Source organism: Leptinotarsa decemlineata, unplaced genomic scaffold (assembly GCF_025532065.1).
Source record: "Leptinotarsa decemlineata unplaced genomic scaffold, Ldec_3_MD MMD2_tig00003348_RagTag_RagTag, whole genome shotgun sequence".
Taxonomy (NCBI): domain Eukaryota; kingdom Metazoa; phylum Arthropoda; class Insecta; order Coleoptera; family Chrysomelidae; genus Leptinotarsa; species Leptinotarsa decemlineata.
Genome location: NW_027412588.1, coordinates 446183 through 466355, shown reverse-complemented (window position 1 = coordinate 466355; position 20173 = coordinate 446183). Strand labels below are relative to the sequence as shown.

The window sequence follows — 20173 nt, the reverse complement described above, 5'->3', positions numbered from 1 at the left end:
ACTGAGGTCCTTTTCAACTTCTAATTCGTGACAACGCTTCCGAATGCTATCTAAAAGAGGCCTCACCTTGAATAATTTGTCTTTACAGTCATCGGGTTTTTCCAAATTATTGACAATATGAAGATTGTTTCGGAGAAGAAAGAATCTATTTCGTGCCATGTTATCCCTGAACAGAGACATATTGAAATCAACATCCCAGTACATCCTTATTCTGGGGAATTTGAGGCAAGACATTATGATATGCAATGCAATGAATATTTTGATTTCATTTGCATGGGTTGGCTTGAAACTAGTTTTTCCTTGCTGAAGTGCATAAATATTAGTCATTTCTGCGATAACATCAAAGAGTTGTTCAGGTATATATCTAAGAAAATATTGAATTGGCATCAGTATTTCGTTTGTTTGTGGAGAAAATGTGAAGTCGTATTCTGATTGGGGAGAAAAAGGTTCGTAATTTTTTCGGTAAATAATTTTGTTCTTGGGTGTGATAATTGACATAATGTCTTTATAACAGTCGGGTATTTTATTTTCCTCCGAACGCGAATTGCTTACCTCAGCTCTCAATGTTTCTGCAATAATTGATAGAGGAATATCATCCTCTGTGTCACTGTCAATTACTTCTGAGGATTCGGTTGCATGCTCTTCCTCTGCCAATTGTTTATTCTGTAGCTTTTCATCTTCAAACGATAATTTATCAGCTCCTACTCTGAATGTCTTCGGAGCAAACGGCAGAAGTATATCTTCGTCACTATCATTATCAGAGAAAAAGTCTATATCTGAAGTTTCCCCAAGATTTCTCAACATTTTCTCGGACTCTTCATCCAATTCATCATCATTCAAAAATTCCAACAGTTCCTCAGCGTCTTTTGGATTTTCAGGATCATATTTGTCTACAAAAAAAAAAAATGTTCAAGACCCAATGTCCACTGCCACGAACACATACATTTTTTCGCATGCATCTTTCAAGGCCCAATGTCCTTTGCACTGGACATGCTTTTTTGGTAGGTTATGTACAACTTATTTCTCAATAATTGCAAACTGTATTCATTCAATCACATTCAATGAATTATATTCAACATTTAGTTGAAGTATAATCATGAACTCATTCGAATTATAGCGATCACAATGTAATAAACTTACCCTTGTAACGACGCGATGAGGTAGCCATGATTCACTTGTTATGCTAAATGGTATATTTTGTTTGAATTCGAAGAGATGGCTTGGTAGTTCGCAGGATACTGCAGTACGAGATCCTAGTGAACTCGTGAAGCGCTTGAATGATTCACACATCACACAAAAGATGGAGTTTTATTCATGGCAAAATCAATGTCCATACCAGTGGACATGGGGACTGAAGGGGTTAAAACAAAAATTCAACTAACAACAGCCCTTTTGATTGGTGGATTTCTCAAACCTGAATATGAATTTTACAAAGCTTGAATAATTTGTGGGATGTATTGAAAGTAATGAAAAATGCCATAAAATTTTAGTTCAGTATTAATTTTACCAAATTATTGAATTTTCAGGAGCAGCCACCAGAATATTTTGCAAAGTATTGCCAAAGAGGGTAAAATTACAGAAGAGACAGATGCCCAACTCAAAAAAGTTGTTCAAGACTTCATTGCTAATTTTGCTGGATGAAGTGATTCAATGTAAACTTGACAATTAAATTATTAGGCAAATAAATAGCCTTCTTTCATATAAAACAAGTCCTGTATAAGTTATTTTGTTTTTGAAATAACTCATTTTGAAATAGCCCTTATCCAAACACCATTCTTTTACAGGTTTTGTTTTGTCACATCTTTAATACATATATTGAAACACCTGTTATCTTTTTATTTATTTATTTACTGGGTTTGTTACAATTTGAAATTTTTATAAATGTTATGAAGGACAACTCTGAAATCCTTTGTGGTCTAAATCTGTACAGAAATGAGAGAACTTTGTAAGATGAGTTTTGTGACCATTCGACCAATTTCTCATCTTGAATTCATACAAAGGATATAGAGAGCTTAAAAAAGCATATCCTATGACCTCTGGTCATAGGACCAGAGGTCATAGGATAGTAACTGGCTAGTATATCCTATGACCTCTGGTCATAGGATATACTAGCCAGTTCAGTCACAGAATGATAAACAATCAGAAGGACACTCTAGGGGGCCCCTTGATCTAAGGAAGCAAATTTTGTTTAAACAAGTATGTTTCCAAGAGAAAAAATAAATTTCTCTTGACAACTATAAACAGGTTACAAATATATTATCATTTAAAAAATGGTATATTTACTTACAGCCAATTGTTGAGTATATTCTTTTGGAAGTTAATTCTTAAAAACTGAAGATGATGCATCCATTCCAAGATCCTATAATATCACGAACAATTAATATACACCACAACTTTTAACCTTATTTATTTAAACACGGAACGGAAAAACTCGCCAAATATGACCAATCTTGTCAAAATCTATGAATTCCAAGTTAACAAACATCTTGAAAGTTACTTAAAAAATATTTTATGGAAATTGCTTAATATCAATTATGAAACCAAATTACGGCAACAGCTACTTTAAAGGGAACTTTAGTGTAAAGTCTCCTTTCGGTAAAGTGGACTTTAGAAATTGATTATGATATCGGCCGTTAGTCTTTTATTTAGCTGTTTGAATTGACTTCGTATAGATCAGTGTTTCGAAATTGGGCGATAGCACCCCCTTGTGGGCGCTGGAGGCCTAGAGGGGGGCATTTTTTATGTACCTAAACAACGATAAAAATAAAATAAATACAACAATAAAAATTATTTGGCGCTCCGGGGCGACTTCATTGATTCCAGTGGCGCATTTGCTTTTTCAGCTGCAGAAAAACCCGGAAAAACCTGCAGCACCACATCATCTGAAGATCTTGATCTAACAATGTCCTCTCTCTCATAAAACAAAATGTAGGGTGTCTCCAGAGGCTCCAATAAATTCAATGCATCGCCAGAACACTTCGTGACACGACTATCGTCAAACTTAAACCATTTTTATCGTTGTTTTAATAAAAATTTCTGTACCTAAACTATTAAAAAAAATAATTGAAATTGGAAGTTTCAATTATAATTTACGTTTGGTGCGAATAAATATCATACGATTTATTTGTGCAATCCTGTATTTATACAGGTCCGGCCGGCGACTGACGATGCACGCACGCATCGCACTTGCTCGTCACTCCGTCCGATGTCCTCTGATACCGTTGCATCTCGTCCCTCTCCGCTGTTGTACCTACTCCAAGAGCGCGGTATTGAGGACGTTGATACGGCTGGTTCATTGATACTTATTTGTTATCTGCTCAGTGCAATTAAGCGTTAAATGAGGTAAACTAGTTTGTGAATGTTTGTCTTATTCCTGCCGGTGTGTGCTATATTTAAATGCTTCCATGCAGCGTAATCCGCTTTGTAATTTCTCTTTCATTTCCATCAATGATTTCGTGCGCAGTCATTAAGATAGTAGGTGGTTTTCAACATAAGATACCTGGAGCATAAAAAATCAGCTATAATTATATGAACACCTACAAGAAACAAACCACACAATAAATATAGAAAACATGAAAATTATCCATGCATGCAATTATAGAAGGGATATGAATTCGTTGGAAGCATTGGAAATGAATAAATTGTATGAAAACCCCAATTCCAAAACCCTAACTAAAACTATGCAGCTCTCCCCTTTTGAATTTGTGAATTTTGACAACTACTTTAAGATCCATTGGTAGCTGAAAAAATCCACAAGTAGGTTTTTTGGGGGTAAATAGTTGGTTACCTTGATAAATAGTTATTGTTTCATCATTGGTAACGATAATTCAGGTAACACTTGTTATTTCAGGTATATGTCTATATCATTGTATATTTAAGGACTTGTTTTGACAAAATGTATCGGTTACTTCAAGCCACTAGGTACTCAAGCTCAACACTTTACTTACGTATCTGTGAAAACAAAACTATGTCTGAAGCAAAGAAGAAGAGACGGCAATATGACGCGGAATATATTGAATACGAATTTATTGAAAATGCCGTGAACCCATCTTCACCTTTGTGCCTTCTTTGTCTAAAATAATTTTTCGAATATAGTGATGAAGCCTTCAAGGTCATTTGAATGAAATGTAGCCACAATGCTTAGCCAAGTGTATCAAAACTTTTTCAGCGGCTGCTAAGCAAGGCGATGACTGACTGATCTTCCTACAATTTATCTTTGTTAATTGCTCAAACAGGTGAACCGCACACCATTGGAGAAGAGTTGATTTTCCAGCAATAAAAAGTAATAAATTACTGTGCTCCATAAACCAGCGGCAGATATTATCCGAAAAATCCCTTTGAGCAACAATTCTGTGCAAAGACGAATTGGTGAAATGGCTGAAAATGTCGAAGAGTCGTTGTGCAATCTTCTTAAAACTTGTAAATTTTCACTTCAGTTGGATGGGTCCACTTTACCAACTAATGAAGCTATCTTACAGAGGGAATATTAAAGACGAGAAAATATATCAAGAACTATTATTTGCTGAAAATTTAGAGGCGAATACATAAACAGAAACTATACAGAATGTATCTAGTCAGTATACTTGATGTAATATATTAGATACAGAACACGAACACACATCTATATATATAGGGTTCAAAAGAGACTAAACTACATCACAATGCAGAATGATATGACATGAAATAGCGCGAACAGCATCAGTTTAAATTATCATTGAAGAATTCTTCCATCGAATAATAAGCTTTGGTGAGTAGCAGTTTTCAATTTATTCTTCATGATCATAGAAGACAAAGTTCTGAGAGATTCAGGTATCTTGTTATAAATATTGATGATTGAACAAGGTATATTTGTTGAAGATAGGTCAAATGTGTCTTTCTATTCAAAAGGTTATTTTTGTTTTGCGTGTGTTGTGGGTATGGTTCCTATCATGAGTCGCAAAAAGAGATATATTTTCTTTGACAAATACCACAAAGTCATAAATATAGAGACCTGTTTGGAATAATATTTTTTCTCTACAAATATTTTTTACAGCTTTCTCTCTGAGAAAGATTAAATATTTTTCTGAGACACCGTTTTTGCAATATGAATATTTTTTGTGTATGTGAAGACATTCTCCAGAACATAATGCCATAAGTGATGTGACTCTGAATATAACCATTATATGCTAACATCGCAGCCTCAGTGGATATATTTTGTGTAATTATTTTCAGGGCATAGCAGTAACTTGACATCTGTGTTGTCACTTTATCTATGTGGCTCTTCCAGTCCAGCTTTGAGTAAATTATAATTCCAAGAAAGGAAAGTTGGGTCACTGGTTCTAAAATAGTTACACCATTACTTAAAGTATTATTTGTGCCGTTTTGGGTTGATATGATTTGTGTCTTGTTTTTGTTCAGTTTGAGATTGTGTGATGTAAAGTACTCCTTCAGAATCTTCAGCTTTAAAAAAAATATTTGTCTGTAGGTAGTTGTGATCGGTTGAACTGAAAACCATAGTGTAAAGAATATATAGTAGTGGGCCCAACACTGACCCATGGGGTACACCTCTTACGATATATAGCATTTCTGATCATTATATTTCCTTCAGTATCCCTTTTAGTAACACATTGCTGTCTATTTTTCAAATAGGACATAATTAGTTCGAGTGATACCCTCTGATACCGTAGAACGACAGTTTTGTGATCAGTAGTTTATGGTCAACACTGTCAAAAGCCTTGGACAAGTCCAGATTGACAGCTGTTGTAGCCTTCTTACTATTGATAGATTCAATTACCTTACATAGAGTTTGATAGTTAGCTCAAGAAGTCGATTTCTTACTTCTAAATCCATTCTGCATATCTCTTAGAAGAATATTATTTTCTAGATACATGATCAGTCTATTGTATATTATTTTTTTAAAAAGATTTTACTAACATTTGACAGTATTGCAATGGGCCTCTAGTTGATTATTCCATGTTTATTTCCCTTTCTGAAGATAGCTTTGACATGTGCAATATTAAGACTATCAGGAAAATGCCTGTCAAAAATGATAAGTTGATTATGTGTGCAATAGGTTCACAAATCTTATGATACATGTTTCAGTAATTCAGTTGGTATTTCATCTTCAACTACTGCTTTACTAGCCAGTCATCACCTGAACACGATTGTAGATACTAACAATCAAAACGTCGTGAACTAACGTGACTTGGAATCTCTCCACTTTTTATTTTTATTTTCTTTACTTTCATTTTTATTTATTCAATTGTTCTATTTTTACTTGTAATTTATTTCACTATTATTTCATTTCAGGTTTATTTTGGTTAATATAATTGTTATTTTCAGCTATTCATTTTCAATTCTTCTTTTTTAGTTGTTTCTGGGATTTCAAATCATTTTATATAGTAGACAATGGAAGTCCGAACTAGTAAAATTCATCATGAAACATTGTCAATCACCTTCAAACAGTCGTTTACATTTGCTTGATGTCTTCCTATGGTAATCCAATCTCTATTTTTCAAGTTGGTGTCTGCTTTACAAGATTTTAGTGGGGTGACTATATTCATTAGTTATCTGAGGACTCCATTGAAATGATTATAAGCTTCATTTGGATCTTCATGTTGATATTTCTTAATTCATTTTTCAATTGATCAAGCTTAGCATCTGAGAATACTCTTTTCTTTTTTTTTTATTTGTTTTTTCAATTTCAATTTTTCCTGATCTTTCAATTTTGATCATTTGAGTCTCATGCTCGGATAATGCACAGGTAATAACTTCTCCAGGATGATCGTTTTCGCGAAGTTTATAAAAATATTATCCAGTAGTGAAGAAGATCTTGATGTTATTCTTGTCTGTTCATTTATTTGTTTTTGCAGATTATATGTTAATAAGAGGTTGCATTATTTGTATTCATAAGATTGATATTGAAGTCACCACATAGTATTGTATCATATTTTCTTATTTTATTTTGTACAATATCAAGTATTTCACTGAGAACTTGTAGGAATATATCTAAATTTCCAGAATAAGGGGGCCTATAGATACAATCCACCGTGTATTCTTTCCCTTCTTGAGTATGAAGAGGTCATTTGATACTCAATTTCATCAGTTATTGCTCAGTCTCATACGACGTTTTCATTGATTGTATGGGTTTGACCACACTTTTCAGACTTGTTGGGGATAAGAAGAGATTCATGATGAAGTCACTTATCACCTATTAAGGTCTATTTGAGACCTAAGAGAACAGTTAAAGTTGTCTTTTCTTTCTCTATTCTTTTTTGAAAACTACAGACCGACTACAGATTTCTAGAAGAAACCGTTATATTATATAAGGCCGGCTTCCCGACCCAAGAGGGCAGTTCAGAAAGTGAATCAAGCGGTTGAAACAAGGAATTCAAATAGTGGAAATAAATTAAGCGTTAGTTGCTAAGTGTTGTAAATAAATTAGTTTGTGATTAGTGAAATATTGTTGGAAATAAATTTGTTAATTCTTTAATTTGTTACAAGTGGTGATCAGAAGTGGATTTGTAAAATAAATCTGTGAGCGCTTGCGGTGAAAATGACTATAAGACTTATTTGTTCGCGCAGAGAGACTGGTGATTCGTTGTGTTTCGCGAAGTAGTTACATATGCATGAACGCCATTGCGTCGTCCTGACGCCGGACCATATATTTCCACCACACATCATGGCTGGGCCGTGCCTGGAGTGCCCTCCAGAGAAAGAGCGCTGATAGTGTTTCTGCCGATGGACCCACTTCGTGTGTTTATTTTTTAAGAAACATTTTGCTGACTTACATTTTAGAATTTGTATGAATAGTTATTAAGAATGAGATGAGGTATTAATTGGTGTGAACTATTCTTTTGATATTGTTGCTATTATAAGCTTTCGGAAATAAAGATCATTAGTTGAAACGAAGTTATCAAAGTGAATTTATTTATTTCTGTGTGACTTGGTAATTCTTCGATTCATCAGAGGTCTTTCATCATTAATCACATATTTGACTCTCCGGACCAAACGACGGCGAGTTTCAAAACATAACTAGCGCAGTCGGCGAGGATTATTCTCATATCAAGAAAGGACTTGTGGATAATCCGAGGAAAGCTAGTCTTCAGAAAAAAAGAGTCAACGTGCCAAAACCCTTGGAAAGTGATTACTGGAGTTCTTAAACTTTAGGAACGAATATATTGAAGACACCTTTAACGGTTAAGAACAACAAATCCTCACCGTAGCAGTTGAGACCAAATTGAAAATCATCCAGAACTAGAACGTAAGTAATTTTTTTTTCTCATTTTCTTCAACGTTCCCTTTCTTCATTTCATTTTATATGTGTAGAATATATTTTTCTCATATATTTTATTTATGAGATATCTTGCAAGAAGTAATAGAATTGCCAGAGTGCTTCATTGACCATAGACCAACATTCAAAGCCGAGGAATTATATTAAATAAATAACCCCTCAAATGAAAACGAAACTCTTGACCAAAATATTGATTTTCAAAATATTGTAATTTTTGATTACCAAAATATCTTCAATGATGAATATTCAGATCAAAACAGGCAATACTTTGATGATATTCCATATGATCAATATTTTACTGATTTTCAAGATATGGTAGGTATTAGAGCAACAAGATTCAGAAACTCAAGAAAACATAAATTTTTCGATGAAACCCTCTTCAAGTCAGGTAACTTAGAAATTAACATAATAGATAATAGAATTTTACCCTTCATTACTATAGCATTGCCTGACGGACAACCCCTACACCTTTTATTAGATTCAGGTAGTCATCTTTCAATAATAAATCCAGCCACAGCAAATAAATACTTTCCCGAATATATTGTCATTTAAACCTAACTCTCTTAAAACATCTTGTGGAGTAAAGCACACGAAATATGTTGCAATTTTACCGGCCTTTGCAGAATTTCAATCAAGACAACAGATTTCGTTTACACTATTCGATTTTCATATATTCTTTGACGGTATTGTGAGTTTTAAAGATTTGAAAACCATGGGATTTGACTGGAATATTTCTCAAGGAATATTATATCGAGATAATATTTCACAATCTTACAATTGGAAGTCATGAAATATATTCCACTTAGATACCAGTAAATGCAACTACAGATGGAACTTATTATATTCCTGAAACAAAAAATTATTGACTATTGTTTCATTCCAGAATGTATTAAGTACAATAAAAAATGCTAATGCGGGTGTCGAAATTCATAATTATAATGCTTCTGATGTGCATTTTTCATTATAAACTCCTCTCGAGGTGTATTCAACAGAACATTTGATTGTCTGTGATTACGAGTTAGATTATTTCAACTGTCCTGATTCTATACAACTAGAACATTTACTTCGACAAGACCATCTAAATTCTGGCCAAAAAACAACACTAATGCGTTTATGTAAACAATTCCGTACTGTTTTTCAAAAACCAGACCAACCTTTATCCTCCACAACTCAAACAACTCATCAGACAAATAACGCGTTTTTTCTAAAACATATCGATTTCCCCAAATCCACAAACGTGAGGTAGATAAACAAATTGCTTAAATGTTAAACGACGGTATTATTCCAGGCAGAACCTCTCCATGGTCTAGCCCAATTTGGGTAGTTCCAAAAAAACCGGACGCTAGCAGTACAACAAAATGAAGATTCGTCATTGACTACAGAAAACTTAACGAAAAAACTATTACAGAACGCTTTCCGATCCCAAACATAGATGATATTCTTAAACTTGGTAGATCCCAATATTTTACTACCTTGGATTTAGCCAACGGTTTCCACCAAATAAGAATGCATCAAGACCGTATTTCGAAGACGGCTCTTTCAACTCGCCGAGGACATTATGAATATCATATAATATCATTTATATGTTCTCAAGGAACATATAAACCAGAGATATCTCGTCTATATGGACCACATCATCATTTTTTTCCAATATTGGATGAACATTTACACAGTTTGAAATTAATCTTTCAGAAATTGCTTCAACATAATTTAAAAATCCAACCCGATAAAAGTGAATTTTTGAAAAAATCTGTTGAGTTTTTAGGACATATAATAACAGCTGAAGGCATAAAACCAAATCCCAAAAAATTAATGCAATACATAATTTTCCAATCCCTAAAACACATAAATAAGTAATAAGCTTCCTTGGCCTTAACGGGTTTTACAGAGAATTTATAAATAACCTCGCGAAGATTACAAAACCATTAACAAATTCTTCTTCTTCTTCTTCTTATGGCTCTGCCTTTTCGGCAATTTGCCAGTCATCGGTGATTTGTTCCATCACCCTTCCCTCAGATGTTTAGGTTGTCTCACTCGAAGTGATTCCGTAAACATCCTATTCTGCAATTATGACTATATCTATTTTTACTTAACTTATTTACAGTGAAAGACAATGTATAGACCAACTGACCAGGTGAATAATTATTTTTGAGGTAGGTATAAGACAGATAGACAACAAAGGAAAATTGTTTGAGAAAATACAAACGAGTTGAACATACACCTGAATTCGTGAACGCATTCAACTTATGCAAGAAATGACTTTGTAATGAACCCATACTACAACAACCTGACTTCACTAAACCTTTAACCTTTTACATTGACAACAGACGCTTCGCAATACGCTATAGGAGTAGTCTTGTCAAAATAATAAACCAATATGCTATGAAATAGAACTTTAAACCCATAAGAAGTCTATTAAATATTTTCGACCCTATCTTTTCGGAAATAAGTTCAAAATTCGATCAGATCACAAACCTTCAAAATGGCTTGCCAATTCAAAAGATCCTACTTCTAAATTATATAGTTGGAAACTTTTATTATCCGAATATGACTTTGAAATAGAACACATAAAAGGTGAAGAAAATGTAGCCGACGCTTTGTCAAGAAATCCTCCAAAAAACGACAACATATCGAATTTCGGAGAAGCCGTTGATATCGATGAAACTATAATAATAATAATAATATTTATTTTCCAAATCTTCTTAGAAGTATTACATTGAATATTGAAAAGCATAAGAGTGTGCAAATAAAAAACGATTGCCACTTAGGTTCACATGGAACCTGTCTGTGGGAACAATTGTTTTTTTTGTTTCGTCTTATGAGTAAGCTTATAAGAGGAAATTAAAAAATAATCATGAAGAAAAGAAATAAGATAAATAAATGAGTAAATAAGAAATGAATCAATTTGCTGGGTCTACAATGATTTTGACAAACTGTCTACTTTGTTCAAGAATCCATTTTTTAATGCGTTTCTTCATCAGACCAATATTATTAAGTATTTTAACTGAAACAGGAACATGATTCAGGAGTTTAGCTCCAATATAGGTAATGCATCTTTGACCAATTGTTTTTTTTGCTCTTGGTATGTACACTGCTGCAGAGTTTTGAGCTCGTGTTATTCGATTGTGGGGTAAGTTTTTCAAGTAATTTATATTTTTCAGGAGAAATGTGATACTCGTTTTAGAAAACAGTTGCCTTAAATCTAAAATTTTTAATTCCCCATAGAGTTGTTCTGTAGGATAACGAGAGCTTTTGTTATATATAATTTTTAAAATACACTTCTGTATTTTTTCTAGTGGATAGAGTGCAGTAGCATTAATACCACCCCAACCAATTACACCGTATTGTAGAAGAGATTCTACAAATGCGTAGTATAATATTTTCAATTTGTTAAGGGTTAGTATATTTCGTAGCTGGCGAAACCTGTATAGAAGTCCTCTCAATTTATTTTTCAAGTTATGCACTTGAATAGTCCATCTCAAGAGCTATCTATGTGAATACCTAAGTATTTTGATGATTTAACTAAATTGACATTTTTGGAGTTGATGTTTATATTTATATATTCTGGTAAATATGACTCAAGTGAACGGAAGTACTTTAGTTTTTTCAACGTTGATTGTAAGCAGATTTGCTCTAAACCACTTAGTTAATGATTTCAGATCACGTTCAGCAATATTTCTAACTTCTTCCCATCCATTTGCGGTATATATTATATAACAGTGTCATCAGCAAATTAAATTATCTTCCCACAAGATTGTTGAGAAAATAATGAATTCAGATATACAAGGAATAAGATAGGACCTAAGATGGTTCCCTGAGGCACACCACAAGATACATTTCTTTTTTTCACTCAGTTCGCCATTTATCTGGACTCTTTGGGTACGATCTTCAAGAAAACTACTGAAAAGTTTGTTAACATTACCCCTTACACCCAGATTTTCAAGCTTGCTGAGCAAAAGTGCATGGCTCACGGTGTCAAATGCCTTTGCCAAATCAAGTAGTACACCTAGGCAAACTTTTTTTCATCTATAGCCTTATATATTGTGGATGTTACATCTGCTATAGCATCCTCGGTTGATCTATGTTCTTGAAATCCGTACTGATATTTTGACAAAATGTTTTTTTTATTCAGATATGAGATCAATCGTTTTTTAATTATCTTTTCAAATATTTTCGAAATAGAGGATAAGATTCACAAGGGCCGATAATTTGAAATATTTGTTTTCTTCCCTGTTTTGTAGACTGGAATAATCTTGGCCTCTTTCAGATGTTTAGGAAACACGCCATGCTCTTTAGCTATATTGAATATATGTGAAATTGGCTTAGAAATAAATTCAGATGATGTTTTTAGTATTTCATTCGAGATATCGTCTAGACCAGGTGATTTTTTATCTCTCAAGTTACTTATGATTTCTCTAACTTCATTTAAGTCGGTGTTGGACATATACATAGAATTTGGAAGTCTTATTTCCCCTTTTTCAATTTTTTCATAAGGTATTTTTGCAGCTAATTTTGGTCCTACTTCTGCAAAGTAATCATTGAATTCATTACGAATATCTTTCAACTCAATAAGTTCGCCCTTTATGTCTGACTGTATTTTAAGTATGCTATTTTTATTATTATAATTGTTTGTAAAATCATTAACTATTTTCCAAAGATTTTTTGAGGAGTTTTGGTTATTATTTATTTGGTTTTTAAAGTAATCAGTTTTTATTTTTTTTCGGAGACTATTTATCTTATTTCTATAATCAATATATTCTTTTTTGTAGTCTTCATTACGTGGATTTTTAACGTGTTTGATAAATAATGTAATGAATCTGAAGCCGGCCCTGACCGACGCATGACGCATGACGGAATACCGCGAAAGAGCGGGAAGGATGCGGATGAGACCCGAAAACCGCAGAGGGATCCGGAACGTTCGTTGACAATATAAAAACGTCGCTCTTCGTCCCGAAGGGCAGTCTGTACCAAGAAAGCGAATCTGGCGGTTAACAAACGGTGAAGATAAATTAAGCGTTAGTTACTGAGTGGTGTAAATAAATTAGTTGTGATAGTGAAGTATTGTTAAAATAAATTTGTTTAAGACAGTTAATTCTTTAATTCGTTACAATAATTTATCACGCTTTTTTATAGATGTGATTAAACCCCTTGTAATCCAAGACTTTTTTTTCTTCGACCATTGCACTTTTATGCATGTGGTTGATTGAGATATTATTTCTTTAAATGTGGAAATGAATTTATTCATACTCGTTTCTGGTTCTTTCTCTTCATAGATTTCAGTCCATGCCTGTTGACGTAGTAGTTCCAACATTTTGTTTTGATTTATCTTATTTATAAACTTCGCTTTGTTATTTGGTATTTCTTGTATAGGGGTGTCATTTTTCAGTGTCGCAACCGTAGGGAAATGATCTGTTATTGAAGTTTTGAATATTGCTGAAGTTACCGTTTCTGGGACAAACGTTTTACTTTTTAGAAAAATGTGGTCCAGGCAAGAGCTGGAGGTCTGAGTTATGCGAGTAGGCTTATTAATCTGTGAAACAAATCCGAATTCTGAAAGAATATTCATATAATCATCAATAGAACCATTTTTATTTTGTTCTTCCAATATATTAATGTTCATGTCACCCACGATAATTATGTGATCATATTCTTGATAATCTATTTGGGAGAGATGTTGCTTCAAATTATAATTAAATTCATCTATACAGGTTGATGGCGATCTGTAAATAGCTATAATACATATTTTTGTATTATTTACATCTAAAATCAATTCAATGGCATTTGTTACGCCCAATTTAATGAAGTTGTGTTCATATATAACGTTAGATTGAATGTATATGCTAATTCCATAATTTTGATTGAGCTGATCAATGCTATGAATTACATTATAGTTGCTAATATTGAAAATAGGGTCATGAGTCTTGTTCCATGTCTCGGTTAAAATGATGCTTTAAAAACGTCTCTGAATTCAGACAGGAATACTTCAAATTCTTCAAAGTGTTTTTTAAGCTTCGAATATTACTGTGATAAATCGAGAAATAAGTTTTTTTCAAGTTCAAGGCTGAACTCAACCTATTATCATTGTGTATTTCGCATGTATCAAATGGTTCGTTTTGATAGTCCCTCACAAATTGGTTCATTATCTGCGTTAACAAAAATAAGACAATAATTTCTATCTAAAAAATAAGATCGTGTTAGCCACAGAAAGAAAGAAAATTATATATATTTCCAATAATAATATTATAATTTTTTATACTAGATTTTTGTTATTAGGGAATTATTGGAAACGCTATAAGGTAAATGCCTTATTATGGTCGTTCCGAAAATAGGAGGTACGCATGCGCACTAGGAAAAATTCAATAAGGGAACCATAATAAAATACTGCTTTCCCCTATTTACGACTAGATACGGTAAGTATTTAACGTTTCCTTATTTCCCTTATTCGCCAAACCTAACCTCACAAAAAACGGTTGTCAACATCAACTTTTTTTTAATCTTTAAGTTTAAATTATAAAATATGAGTGGACCAATACGAAACCTTGGTCAAGACTACAGCACGAAAAAAAAACAGATTAAGGTTTACTTATAATGATGATTTGGCTCTATTGAGAGAATTTGTAGGACGAAATCCCCTATCAAATCCCGAAGGATGGGAGGTGATAAAACAGAACATGCAAATTTCGACTGGCAAGGCCTTCACAATTAGAACAATCAAACAACATCTGAGGTTGATAAAGTTAGGTAAGGAAAAAATGGCAGATTTCAGGAACTATAGGAACACTTGTAGGATTTATATGGAAGTACAACAATTATTTATATATGCCTCCACACCCACATATATATATATATATATATATATATGTATATATATATATATATATATATATATATATATATATATATATATATATATATATATATATGTATATATATATATATATATATAAATCAAAAATTAAACAATTTGTGGACACAACACTCAAAAATGGGGGGCAAACCGCGGACACGTGTTTCTGGCTATTGGCCTCATCAGCGCGGTGCAGCCAAGTGTAAAGATGGGAAACACTTGTTTGCCGAAATCAGGAAACAACAGAAACGCACGGAGTCAACAACAGGAGCCAACCGCACATTTGTGGTTCCAGTTAGAAGACCTAGAATTCCCAGGCTACATCTAACATGACCACGGAGGCAGCTATAGCTACCTGCGTGACATCCGGGTCCAGGATAAATACAAATAGAGATTTTATCGAGTGTGCATGATATAAATCAAAAATTAAACAATTTGTGGACACAACACTCAAAAATGGGGGGCAAACCGCGGACACGTGTTTCTGGCTATTGGCCTCATCAGCGCGGTGCAGCCAAGTGTAAAGATGGGAAACACTTGTTTGCCGAAATCAGGAAACAACAGAAACAAAAACAACAAACAAAACTCCGTGCGTTTCTGTTGTTTCCTGATTTCGGCAAACAAGTGTTTCCCATCTTTACACTTGGCTGCACCGCGCTGATGAGGCCAATAGCCAGAAACACGTGTCCGCGGTTTGCCCCCCATTTTTGAGTGTTGTGTCCACAAATTGTTTAATTTTTGATTTATATCATGCACACTCGATAAAATCTCTATTTGTATTTATCCTGGACCCGGATGTCACGCAGGTAGCTATAGCTGCCTCCGTGGTCATGTTAGATGTAGCCTGGGAATTCTAGGTCTTCTAACTGGAACCACAAATGTGCGGTTGGCTCCTGTTGTTGACTCCGTGCGTTTCTGTTGTTTCCTGATTTCGGCAAACAAGTGTTTCCCATCTTTACACTTGGCTGCACCGCGCTGATGAGGCCAATAGCCAGAAACACGTGTCCGCGGTTTGCCCCCCATTTTTGAGTGTTGTGTCCACAAATTGTTTAATTTTTGATTTATATCATGCACACTCGATAAAATCTCTATTTATATATATATATATATATATATATATATATATATATATATTTATATATATATATATATATATATATATATATATATATATATATATATATATATATATATATATATATATACATATATATATTTCCACTTTCAATATAAAATGGTTTAGCATTAGGTCAGTTGTGGTAAATCTTGTGGTTGAATCCTTACAGCCAGATTCAATAATGCGAAACCCGGGTCTAGTCTCTTAGCCCCATGTTAAGCATAAGGAGAAATAATATATTGGATTTTTTTATGGTTTAGGGTTCCTTTTGTGATCGTTTGCTTAAAACTCAGTTGGGTTTACAATATACTTTCTGCTTACGCCTAAACCCTCAAGGGATTTAAATATTTATACCAAGATTTAACGTTAGTAAATCCGTCAATATTTTGTAGATCAGGAATTGAGGATTGTTCAGAAAGGGACTTACTACTTCAAGAAGCTAGTGTATATGCAAAGAATTTAACTTTGTAGGCCTAGACAGGCAAAAGAAAAAAACTCCAAGAGACTTACAATTATCGCAGTTAGGCAAAAAAGTGAGAAACAGTTACCTGGATCAAGTGGAACATATAAATGAAAATGCCTCCACATCCACCAAACAAGTATGTAACCAAAATCAAGACAATGGCAAATTTGTTTTACAAGAAATTATAACATATGTGACCAAGAAAATGAAATCTTTTTTTATGATCATGATTATGGTAAGTGTTGCTCAAATTCAAAAATAGTCATGTTTGTATACCTCTTGGCAAATAGAAGAAAATTAATTCTCATTTTCGTTTCTAAAATCTCCAGAAGACAAATACTTACCTTAGATTATTGTTCTATTTATTTCAGCTAGCTGTGTTGACATTGAGCTGGAGCCGCCAAGTCATCAAATTAATAATACAAATACATTGGAGATAAATTCTTTGAGTTAAAATAGTTGTGATAAAAGGACCTTGGAGGTCATAAGTCCTAAAAAGACTCGAGGGTGTCTGGAATCAACTGCCACTCCAATACGTAAAACACAGTCTACAGACCAAAAAAGTAGTGTACTAGGTAAGCAGTACCTAGTTTGACTATTGTTTCATTCTTTTATAATGTACACCTGGGGTCACAATAAAATACAAAAATACAGATTGTATATTTGTATTTTTTGTTTTCAAAATAATGATTTTGTTTGATAAACTCATCCTTATTGTTTGTAAAATCGCAATTTTAGTCTAAAAAAATTGTAAACTCAATTAACATGTTAGGCCCTTCGGGGACGCGAATTAAAAGACAACCTATTAGAAGAAATGCCTTGACATATTTATTTCAAAAACAGGAGAGAGACTATGCCATAAGAAAAAATGAATTAGAACTAGAAGAGCGAAAAATTGCTTTACAAGAAAGACAAATTAATCTTAATGAAGAAAAGCTAAAATTAGAAAAACAAAAATTAGAACTTGAAAATGAAGAACGGAAACAGCGAATGGATGGAGAAATAAAAAGAAAAAGAAGTTACTTTTAACATATTGCAAAAACTGATAGATACTCTTGCACAAAAGTGCAATAAGGTATAATTTTGACAGATTATATCTGTTGGTTTTGTATATTTTTTGACCTTCCTTCGATTGAAACCAAAAATGATTGATATTTTTAGAGTATAAAGTTGTGATTTGAAAAAAATGTGATTTAAAGAAAGTTTTGTAAAAATATTAAGTTTTTGTAAGAATAGGAATGTTACTTTTGTCGATTTAATAATTATAAATTAGAGTCTAATATATTTTTGTTGACTGTCTAAGACTGACTTTTGTAACAATGTTATGTTTTTTGTAGGTTTAGGAATGTTACTTTTGTAAAATTTTGTCCAATATATAATTGTTGACTTCAATAAAAGACTGATATAATAAATTATATTTTTTTTAAATTTCAACAATTATTACAAAAAACTATCCAAAATATTCCTCTAAATTTGGGGGTTGCAGATTAAAGTAGTCTGCTGTTTGACCACCGTATAAACATGTGTGTGCATTTGTTAATAATACAGAGACCTTATATAGGGACTGCACGTCCTGCATTAATAGTTTTTGATTTTTTTTTAAATCTATAAATACAAATTGTTGTATAATTTTCGAAAAACCCCATTCAACTGCAACTCGAAGAGTTTTCATCGAATAATTAAATTGTAATTGTTGAGGTCGCAACCTATTTGGCTACCCTGGAAAAGGGGTGATAAGTAATTCCATAAGGCCATATCCCTGGTCACCAAACAAAACAAATTTATCATTTTCACCAAACACTACTTTCTCTTCCAGTTGCTGGTACAAATTGCTCTCCCTAAAAAAATATAGTGTTCAGACTAATAAATTACTTATAGTACCAACAATACCTAAATATGCCTGCATCATGCCTACGTCCAGGAAATGCTCCCATTAAAATTGTGATTATGCCATCTGGACAAAACACACTTTGATATTTGAGGCAATGAAACTTTTTGTGTCCAGAATAGTATTCTTCCTGGTTAATGGAAGGACGACACATTGCACGGGCAGTTCCATCAATGAATCCCCAGCAGTTGTTTATAGCTGTCCCCTTTGCAAGAATTGCCTAAAATAATAAAGATATCTAAATTACCTACTACAGTGCTACTATAGTACTACTACAGTTCTACTATACTTCTGAATAAAGCTAAAAAAAGGCAAATATTGTAATAAAGTAAAAAATAGATTTGATTTGTATTAAACAATTTGAATCCGATTATTATTAAAGCATTCTAAAATTATTGTGGAATGCTTTAATAATCATCAGATCCATCAATATACTTGAGCATATGATTCCAGTTTTTGCCTGTCTAACCACTGTAGAAGGTTAGGGTCCAATAAAAGGTCCCCTTTTTGGGCAATCATTATATCTACTGTTGTCCGGATTACTTGAGACAATGATTGCGCAGACATATTGAAAAAGGTTTTTAGGTCAATAAGTCTACTTGGATAGGCTAACCTCTTTAGTACTATGCACAATGCTTTTAATCCTGAAACAGAAATATTTTTAAATGTATTTTTTTGTTAACCATATATATATATATATATATATATATATATATATATATATATATATATATATATATCGCACTAGTATTTCTAAAGGGACACAACTCAAAAATCAATATGAAAAAAATCGATAAATATTTCTTTATCGATCATATAAACTGTATCAAGTTGATACAGTATCATCTGAACTATATCAAGTTGATACAGTTTGGATGTTAATACAACTTGATATAGTTAATACAACTTGATACAGAAATATTTACCAATTTTTTCATAGTCTCAATTCAAATATACCGATTTTTGAGTTGTGGCATTTTAGAAATACTAGTGCGATATATATATATATATATATATATATATATATATATATATATATATATATATATATATATATATATATATATATATATATATACATATATATATATATATATATATATATATATATATATATATATATATAACAATAAAGCCTACCATTGACACGATCACCAGCCTCCGTGACAACCTCATCAGGAATTAAAAAAACATTTTTAATTCTTTGAAGATGTCCCCTTTGGAATCTAAAGTTTTTAACTACTTCCTCATCACTCAGGTTTTCCAACTCGAAAGGGGGACCTTGGCCTTCCTCATCTCTGTTAATTAAAATATTATTCATTATAACAAATTCAATATCTTCATCGGCCCCACCGCCTAAAATTACGTCTTCCAAAATATTTTCCATACTGTTCTAAACCGCTATCAAAATTACAATAAAATATCACTGAAATTTGAACAGCAAAGACACAAGTAGTTTTTTTTTTAGGTTAGATATAAAAATGTCGCTGTCCTAAGAACTGTCAATTTAAAGAATGACTTCCAATAACTCAATTTCTACCCTGACATTTAAGGTTTTGCTTTATTCAAATAAGGCTTAACTTTAT

At 32.8% G+C, this 20173-nt stretch overlaps 2 protein-coding genes and 2 long non-coding RNA genes across 5 annotated transcripts in view; 2 read left to right on the top strand and 2 right to left on the bottom strand.

Annotated features, from left to right (window-relative positions):
* blw (ATP synthase subunit alpha blw, mitochondrial) overlaps positions 1 to 1825 on the top strand; it is a 54168-nt gene extending 52343 nt beyond the window's left edge. Inside the window, exon 8 of the mRNA XM_023168259.2 lies at positions 1527 to 1825. Coding sequence (XP_023024027.1) covers positions 1527 to 1641 — 115 coding nt within the window. The 3' untranslated portion in view covers positions 1642 to 1825. The remainder of the gene's footprint in view (positions 1 to 1526) is intronic.
* The window catches only part of LOC141483433 (uncharacterized), a 249381-nt gene that overhangs the window by 180127 nt on the left and 49081 nt on the right, over positions 1 to 20173 (bottom strand). The window lies entirely within an intron of this gene.
* LOC141483423 (uncharacterized) lies at positions 13414 to 17877 on the top strand. Of its 2 annotated transcripts, XR_012466076.1 has the most exons (4): positions 13414 to 15013; positions 16629 to 16934; positions 17071 to 17274; positions 17543 to 17877. It is a non-coding gene; the product is annotated as an uncharacterized lncRNA (long non-coding RNA). The 2 variants fall into 2 exon arrangements; XR_012466075.1 differs by having other exon boundaries at positions 13427 to 15013; positions 17071 to 17877.
* On the bottom strand, positions 18286 to 20159 carry LOC141483422 (uncharacterized). The gene is made up of 4 exons (XM_074178065.1): positions 19728 to 20159; positions 19023 to 19231; positions 18590 to 18807; positions 18286 to 18537 (listed from the first exon to the last, which is right to left on the bottom strand). The coding sequence occupies exons 1-4, from the start codon at positions 19972 to 19974 to the stop codon at positions 18414 to 18416; spliced, it is 798 nt and encodes a 265-aa protein (XP_074034166.1). The 5' UTR covers positions 19975 to 20159; the 3' UTR covers positions 18286 to 18413.